This window comes from Nanorana parkeri, unplaced genomic scaffold, assembly GCF_000935625.1.
Source record: "Nanorana parkeri isolate BGI_ZX_2015 unplaced genomic scaffold, ASM93562v1 scaffold415, whole genome shotgun sequence".
Classification (NCBI taxonomy): Eukaryota; Metazoa; Chordata; class Amphibia; order Anura; family Dicroglossidae; genus Nanorana; species Nanorana parkeri.
This window is the reverse complement of record NW_017306683.1, coordinates 1,176,342-1,185,554: the sequence shown is the minus strand read 5'-3', so window position 1 is coordinate 1,185,554 and position 9,213 is coordinate 1,176,342. Positions and strand designations below refer to the sequence as shown.

Sequence of the window (9,213 nt, the reverse complement as noted above, 5' to 3'; positions counted from 1 at the left end):
TCTCTGGTGTTGCTCAAGGCTTGCTACTCCCACTTGAACATCAAAAGACTCTTCTCCACACCCCCTCACAGACTAGAATCTTTGATGTTCTGGAAGGACAGCATAGTCTTATCTTTAAGGAACATCATCCTTGATTTGCGCCCCGAGATCAGTTGCTTAGGGAATGCCAGAGGTTGTAGGTATAATAACTGGCCAGACAGCACAACAGTAATCTCATGCCTATGGGCAGTTAGAAGGGGATGATCTAGATAGATATCTCTGTATACAGTCTGCAATTACTATTCAGACAATATATACATAAGAAATTTTAAAAATTCCATGGAAGTCCATTTTGGGGGGAGGGGGGATTTTCCCCACATGCCCTTATAATATGGTTGACAAAATCATCTAGTTGCCTTCATAATCTTTTAAATGGTAAGTAGCCTTCAAAAAACATATGGGACAAGTTGGATATCTCACTAATGTGGCCCTTGCGGAGTTGTGCACTGCAATGCTTTAACATGTCATTAAAGGGGTAGATTCCGTGACCGAGAACAAAGGGCAACCCAAGTGGATGTGTCTGAAGATGGCCGTTATTCTCTATGGTTAGTCCTAGTCCAAATGCGACCTTTCACTCAACATAAATGTAGCCCAGCCCTGAGCAGGTTGGGTCAGTGACGCATCTGACTATTCTGTATCTGAAGTCTGCACTACAATTTAATATTTGATGAGGAAGGCAGATGAGATGTGGGTGGCGAAGAGAGATCTGAGATGCAAGTTTTACAATGCACTAAAGTTGAGAATTCTCCACTGCATGGATGAGTAATAAGTAAAGTAAAATATGGTGGGAGAATCTTTATAGCACTTTTTTTTTTAAATCAGTGTACAAATATACGCATATATGAGTTACAAAACGAACTTGCTAAGCAATCTAAGAACAAATAATAAACAAATGTACTTATGTGTACAACTATTTGTGTTTTAGGAGTTGCAGCAGCTTTCTGAATATCTCATGGTAAGTTGCAATTCATACATACTGCCATTTTGCATGTACAACATCCATTAAAATCTGCTACATGTCCATCTGCAATTTTCACAAACTCTTCTTTTGTTAATTGTTTCACTCACTACATTAATCACACATGTGAAAAAACTAAACTTGCTCTGTACATGTAAGCTTCAAAAAACTCTGGTCACTGAAGAAAAGCAGTGTTTTACTTGCAAATGATACTTTCATTATAATGAACACTGCTTCCTCTTATTTACTTAGCTAAGTGAGCATTAACTTTGCTAAGTGAACAGTCTGTATTCCTTTAGTACATGAACTCCATTATGTGCACAAAATATTTAGTTAGTAATTCTTATTATTGTAATACTCTCTTTTTCCAGGAAGCACTTCATAGGGAGCAAAAACTGAAGAAGAAACTGTGCGTCTTGCAGGAGCTTCTCAATGTGCTTGTACAAACCTCTGAGATGTCGTGGAAGGTAATTTTACATATTTACTCACAAAGTTACTCTTCCACAAAGATAAAGCACATTTTGTTGCTATTCGGTCATTTTACTGGCTGTGTTTTGGAAGAAATTTCCTTGAAGTGCAGATTGGGAGTAAGTCTAGGTAGTCCCTTCCATTAACTTCTGTTTCCACAATCCTCAGATGTGCAGTTTTAGTTTCTCAGTGAACTTCAGGCTTCTGCTCTTCAATCTTCCTGGGAGTAGTATAATTCCAGTAGAAGCCGGTGTGTGGAACTTTCCAAAGTACTGGGTCACAAAAGCTGTCTACAGTCAATTAACAGGGCAAATTTGCATGTTTGTGTTTATGAGGGTGGGGAGCACTAAGAGTACCAGCTTGTCTCCATTCCACCCAAACCCAGGGAAGGTTGGCCAGGGCCAAAAAGAGTGATATCAACCTACAAATATTCTCCAGTCTGACTCTATGTAGCTGGATAAGAGAGGCAAATGTTGTAAATAAATCAGAAGGCATCTTTAGGATGCTTGCATTTTTCCCAAACCTCCAGTGATGCAACAACAATTATCTTACAAAGCGAAGGGGATTCTTTACTGTGAGAGCTGTAAAAATGTGGAACTCCCTTCCGCAGCCTGTGGTATCAGCTGAGAGTATGGAATAATTTAAGAATTGTATAGATACTTTTCTCAGCACACAAGATGTACAGGAGTACAGGTAATCTTAGTAACACACACACACACAACCCAAAGGTTGAACTCGATGGACCTATGTCTTTATTCAAACATAACTATGTAACTAACATAATGTCCAACCAAGGATCAGGCCACTTTTTGGTGGGAAACAGACACATTTGGCATTGGAAGTGATTGATATGAAGCATTTTGGTTGAACTTTTGTGTGCACTGTTTGCATCTGATAAGTAACAGTGGTTGGTTCAGTTTTTTGGGGGCGGGGTGTGCGTCTGTCAATCTGTAGTCTGCTTTAAGCTGCTCAAAGACATGATAATACAGATGCTGTTTTTGGCAAAGTCCAAAAATTATCTCTTGTCTATAGGTGCCCACATAATCCTCCAACACACAGTTCTCCGGAAAATTGACAGTCGACCAGGCTAGAAAGCCTTGACCAATTGCTGTTTTTTTTTTTTTACCTGAGAAAAGCTAGTGCCTGAATGTGTCACTCCATAGGCAGTAATGGGAACTTTTGGCTTTATGCAAATGGTCTTGCAATTCGGGTACCTGAGGGCGGTTGGATTATGCCTGCATGCCCGACTGTCCTGTACACACTGTACTCCCCTTCACCATATCCTTTAATGTGCACTCCCAAGAATTCTAAAGAATTACTAAACATTTCTAAAGGTGCCTTTGTTGTTATTATGAAGTTATGGGTAAAGTTCCTTTTTAATAGCTGAAATATCAGATGTTTATTCTACAGTTGTGCTCCTAAAGATTTCAAGCTGAAGCTTAGTTGTTCTTTGTTTGTTTTTGTGTTTTTTGTTTTGGGGGGGGGGAGATACGCTGCCAAACACATTAGTTCTGTGTAATGGTGTGCATCCCATCTCCTGCAGGGTGCTGCTCTATATGGGTTAGCAGCAGCCACTGCTGGTTCATGCCCTTTCTTCCATTCAGAGAACTCGTTCTACTAATCTCCAACATTGATTCGCATTCTGTGAATGGACAGTGGAGATCTTGTCATTCATGTCTACTCCTCCTCCATTCGCAGAATGCAATGCATTGTAGGAGAATAGTATTATGAGTTCTCTGAATAGAGGAACAGCCTTAGGCACACTGCTTTTGCATGAAGACAACCTTAAACATAATATGAACATGCATGGCAAGCTTTAATGGTTCACTACAAAAAATAGGTTGTTTTATGTGTGTGATAGTTATACAAACTTTGCAGTTACGAACCATGACAAATTGTATCTTCTTAAAAATAGCTGTCCTGTTTCTGACTACGCTCTTTCTATGTCTCTCCAGGTTCTTGTCTCCATCTGGCTCGTCCTGTCCCTTTTTTTTATAATGTCTGCTTCATGTATATATGCTGCTCCACGTTATAGTGTGATGTAAATAAGGTGTGTTTTTCTTTATACCCCCATTCGAGGCTTTGTAGCTTCAGTAGGAAGATTAAGGGTTGACTCACACCAAATGTATTGGTGCTGCACTGGTCGCTTTTTCCAGCACAGCCCCAACACTTGACAAGGCGATTTTCCTTGTCACAGATGAGCTCAGTTTACACCACCGTTTGGTGGTGGTGGGCCCTGAAAAAAAGTGTAGCATGCAGTCCTTTTTTCGGCACACACCACTGCAACCACATTGCACCACGCTGTGCCCATAGAACCTAATGAGATGTCACTGGTCACATTTCAATAAAGTTCTAACAAAACAAAAGTAAACAGTGCAATCGGTGCATTGGCACTGTGACTGAAAAGCGCACACCAGTGGCTGTGCATTGTAGCGCAGCTGCTGGTGTGAATACAACCTAAAATGTACTACTGGAAACTGCAGAATTGTGCAGTAGTATTATGTAGTAGTATGTTAAGGTTAAGCACTATAAATAGAATTCCACCGACTATACTATACCGCATCATACCCGCCTTTATAGCTCCTCAGAGTGTGATGGTAAGTTTGCAGATGAATCATAAGTAGGTGGTAGGAAATTTAACAAAAAGAAGTGCGCTGGCCTAATTAAGAGGAAATGAACTGCTGACAGTGCAGTGTGGAGGATTGCTCATGTTATATCACTAGATTTTACAATTATTTTTATTCGGCTGAGGAGGAAGAGTGAGCATACATTGCAACAAACATTCACATCTCTGTGAATGTGGCTTTGCAGCAGAAGGACCTACGTTTAAATACTGTGGGGGGAATTTATCAAAGCACTTGCGCCAGTTTTAGCCTGCAAATCTGTCTTTCAACATGTGCCCCTGTTTTGACCTGAGCTTACACTACTTTTCCAACTGCACGTGTTTTGCACCTGTTTTCTTCAGAGCTTGCACTACTTTTTCAGTTGCATGTTTTTTGCACCTTTTTTGCATGTGTTTTCATCTGCACTGGTTCTGCGGCTGTCTGAAACTGGAGCATCACCTAAGAAAACAATCACAACTTAAGAAGTCCCCATGACCACTTCTTCAAGATGTGACAGTTAAGCTTTTTGCCCGGAGTTAGAAGTCTTCTTTCCTAGAGTCTATTAAACCTCATTTATCAACAACATTTACACTATCTTCATAAATCTGGTTCAAATATATTCCGTGCAAGTTCAAACACTCGCAATTGCTATGATAAATTCCCGCCTGTGTGTCTTTACTGCTAAACACTTTTACAATTAAAAAAAAAAAACATGACCCCAAATACCGTCTGTATCTCCATTGATAAGTGACTTCAAATTTGCAGCTTCACACTGTGATATACAAGTTTGTTCCAATAATAAATTGTTTGTAAATCAGGCTCGTTTCGGGGGGTTGGACTTTTGCCCCCTTCATCAGGATTAACATGACATCAAAAACAACATTCATATACATAAATATTTGTAGCATAAACTTGTAAAAAGCTTACTAACAATCAGATATCATTAAGGACTCCATAAATAATAAATATAATTATATTTAAACAAAGATAGTGGTGATAAAATAATCTGGATCATTGAAAATATTTATATTAGTCATGATAATGTTGCATGCCAAGTTAATAGCAATATTCGTATTATTTCTAATATGGGTATTATGGATTTTACCTACATTATCAGTGTGGCGCTTCAATTCCTGACATATTCATCCCTATCACAACACAAGGTGATAATAGAAGCCCTATGGTATGCAAAAGGCTGCCAGCACAAATACTCTGAGGGGAATTTATCAAAACTGGAACAGACAAAATCTGGAGCAGCTCTGTTCGTTAAAAGCTGTCACAGGTCGGCTCTATCGATCGGGAAGTGAGCAGAAACATGCACCGATCCGCTCCCTTCCCGATCGCCTCCCTGCAATGAGCGGTAACTGTCAGTCACCCCTGCACCGCAGGGATTCCCTCCTCCCCTCATCCAATCCTCCAGCGCTGAGTGGAGGAACAAACAGGGAAGGGGGCAGGCACAGCTGGCTCTGCCTCTAGATAAGCAGAGCCAGCTATCACTCGCACAGCTGGGTGAATCTTGACAATATTGTTGGGATCCGTCCCGGCTGCGGCGCTCTCAGTATATCGCGGGCAATAGGTTACCCCATAGTTCTCTTTTAAGGTTTGAAAATGAAAGAAAGAAGCTGATTGTTTGCCATGCACAGCTGTTGCAGGTTTTGTCTGCTCCAGTTTTGATAAATTCCCCTCTCTATGTTGACACTATCACCATAACATTGGATGACAGCAAATGCCTCTATTGAGACCTTAGAGTGCCAGGGCAAGAATTTTAGGGAAATAAGATTTACTGGGGCAAGTGGAGATGGCAATCAAATATTCACAGAGGTACAAACTCTTCCCCACTTTACTAATAAAGAGTGTTATTGCTGTGGTCTCTGTGAGCATGAAGCTAGGTATACACGGTCATATTTTTTCATTCATCGTGGATAAACAAATCTCCCGCTATGTTCATTCCGACATTGCTGATTGGCTGCAAGCACTGTTTTGGCTGATGTTTAACCAGTATGTCCCTTTGGCAAAAATTGATGTAATGATCGACTTCTGCAGAGGGGATAGGGCCACGGATCACATCTTGGTTGATTCCTGCTGAATCAGTTGACATTCGCTTTGTGTATATCCAGCTTTAGAGAGATTTCTAATCGTGTCCCATTGCTGGGGCAGAAAGTGTGCACACACCTTTCCTAATTTGCTAGTTTCAAACCTATCAGAGCTGCCGCCATTGATTTGGGATTATAGACCGCAATAAAAATCTGAGAGGCTTTGGTAATGCTAGAGTCGGCCTTTAATTTAAAATTCATGACTCCAGGGTTATTCTAAAACTACACCCTTTGTCAACAACGAAAAATTGGGAGAAATGTCCCCTGATGCAGCGCTAACACTAAGGTGAGGGTGTATGAGTGTGGATTAAAGTGATTGATGTGAGGCTCCTTAGAAATGTGGACCGGCGTGCTACTACCACGTGGTGACTTGGCAAAACCAAATAAGGGAATTAAAACTTAGCAAAGAATGGGTACTGGCGCGTTATCATCCACACGGCGAACTACGAGGCTGGGTTCACACCTGAGCGTACAGAATATGCGTGTTTGCCGCGCGTTTCCGAGGGCTATCCGGCTGTGTCCTAATGGATACACGCGGCAAATACGCCCCAAAGAAGCTCCTGTACTTCTTTGGGCGTAGGGCGTTTTTCAGCACGTTCCTACGCGCTGTAAAACACCTAGGTGGGGACCATGCCCATAGGCAATTATTGGTTTTCACATGTTGAGTGTTTTACAGCGCGTAGGAACGCGCTGTAAAACACCCAGGTGTGAACCAGGCCTGAGAGTTTCCATTGCTGATGTTCTTCTTAAAATGCAAGTTGCTTGGCTGTTGTGCTGACCCTCAAGCTTTACTCTTGGTCAGTGATCTAGAGCAAGTTTACCAATCAGTAAAGTTTGGAAAGAAAAAGTCAGTCATATCTGCATACTTGTTCAAAATCAGTGACCCTGAAAGTGTTGAAGCCAGAGACATCCAGGGAATTAGCATTTTCAAAAAGTCCTCAAGGACAGCATCCATATTTCTGCAATGACGCATTACACAAACATCACTTGTGCGGGTGAAGCATAATCGAAGAAGTAAAATGTTACCGGATGCAAAATCTGCCATGTGTGAAAGATCTGAGTATGCACACATCAGTAGGGTTTTACAGCTTCCTTTATAATGGGTTTACGAGATGTGTGACAGGAAAACAAAGGTTATAGCTGACAGGAAGCTGGGTTGAAAAAAAACATTAAGATCTTGAAGTTGAGTTGCCTAGGCAGAGCAGGTGGGTGCTGACATGCTTCAGTTTCTTGATATGTGTTTTGGCACATCGATGTAAAACAGGTGTCACTTCTTATTAATGTTTATAATGCTTGTTTATAACCAATTGTTAATTTGAGGTTTTCCATTAATAGGCATGTCTTTGCATCATTTAATGTCTTGCAGGCCCAGCTGAATGAAGACAAATTAAAGTGTAAAGTGGCAAATCTTGAAAATCAGTTGTTTTTCTCTACTCAGGTAACGATTTCATTATATATAAAATATATATGTATGTGTGTGTATGTGTGTGTGTGTGTGTGTGTGTGTGTGTGTGTGTGTGTGTGTGTATATAGAAGCTCTATGTATGCTATAATGATGCACAAGACATGGTTTTATAATAGTATGTGATCTTCTGACTTTTGTATATGCAAGATCAGTTTTATGAAGATGGAAATGCTGTGACACTGTGACACTGTTTGCCCGAGATTTACTGTGCTACTTGCGGTAAACATGTGGTAAAAGATGTGTACATTGCAAGAAAGAAAAAAGTTTTCTGTCTTTGTTCTGACTAATTTCCTTTTTGCTATTTTGTTTTTATGCTTTTTTGGTTATTGCATATCTCATTTTGCTTTGGCATTGTTCTTAATGTCAGGATCTGACAGTGTATGGTATGGTTTTGTTTTTAATTCTACCTAGAAATACCATGTATGCCTGCTTTGTGATAATAAAACCATGGTAATTTTGTATCATTGCTTTCTCTTGATTTATAGAAAAGCTCAAACGGATTTTTTTTGTTTTGTTTAGCTGTCAGTTCACACATCATGCACAGAATAGAGCCAAAATATTGGTGTATATAGCTTTATATACTTTCTGTTCTGCACTTAAAGTGAACCTATTTCCATGCTATGCACACTAAAGTATTTACATATTATACACAAGCAGTAAAACACTTTAAACCAAGCCCCCATTCATCTTTGTAGCCATGGCATTGTGAAGAAATTAAACTTCAAAGTTCACAGAGACACCACAATCATAGCTATTCCTATTATGTTTCTATTACTAATCTTAACAGCCTACCAGCCCTCTATAGTAAATAAACAGCAGCGCTCATGCACACAGGCGGCTGATCCCTTATAGTGTAAACTCCGGTGTATGTGTCCATGCCCCCCTTTCCCACCACAAAGCCTCAGGTGTTGCATACAGCCTCCCATAGATGTCAATGGCGGTACGCAGATATATACAGAGTGGCCTATGCGTATAGATGTAGACACAGAACACCTGCAAATTAGGGGGATATACAATGGAATGTATATTCAGGCTCAGCCATATGTGTGCATGAGCCCTTAGAGTTTTTGTGATATTTGAGGATCTTTGAGAATTAATCAGTTCACAATACAAGCAGCTCTAATGGTCAGTGATGGCTTGTTTTAACGCTAGTATACTGTTGAGGACATGTAAACACTTTTTGTCTGGGTACAGGTGTATTTTAAAGGTAAACCTGTCATGATGAGACGGCCGCCTAATTTGCCTGACTACAGTGCAGCCTCTGCTTTGGGCCCCGATTGTTCAGGGCGGCCGGCCAGGCCCAGAAGAGGGGCGGAGGGAGCGATAATAATAAACGCAGAGTGCTGAGGTCAGTAATGTAAGGCAGACTGCGGAGGTCAGTAATGTGACGCAGTGCGGAGGTCAGTAATGTGACACAGTGAGGAGGTCACCGGTGTAAGATATAAAAGGGACTTATAGTGGTGATGTGCTCTGTCCTCATGCCCTCTTCTTTCTCTCCGGGTGGTGGTGGGGGGAGGGGCAAGCATCAATGTCTGTAAAGCTTCTCCTTGTCACTTGCAATGGCAGAGCTTCTCAGGGAAATGGGGG

The 9,213-nt window shown here is 40.9% G+C and overlaps 1 protein-coding gene across 1 annotated transcript in view; it reads left to right on the top strand.

Moving 5' to 3' along the window:
- TRAF3IP3 (TRAF3 interacting protein 3) overlaps positions 1-9,213 on the top strand; it is a 31,813-nt gene that overhangs the window by 7,667 nt on the left and 14,933 nt on the right. The window contains exons 5-7 of the mRNA XM_018559754.1: positions 965-994; positions 1,369-1,464; positions 7,528-7,599. Of these exons, the coding sequence (XP_018415256.1) occupies positions 965-994; positions 1,369-1,464; positions 7,528-7,599 (198 nt within the window). The remainder of the gene's footprint in view (positions 1-964; positions 995-1,368; positions 1,465-7,527; positions 7,600-9,213) is intronic.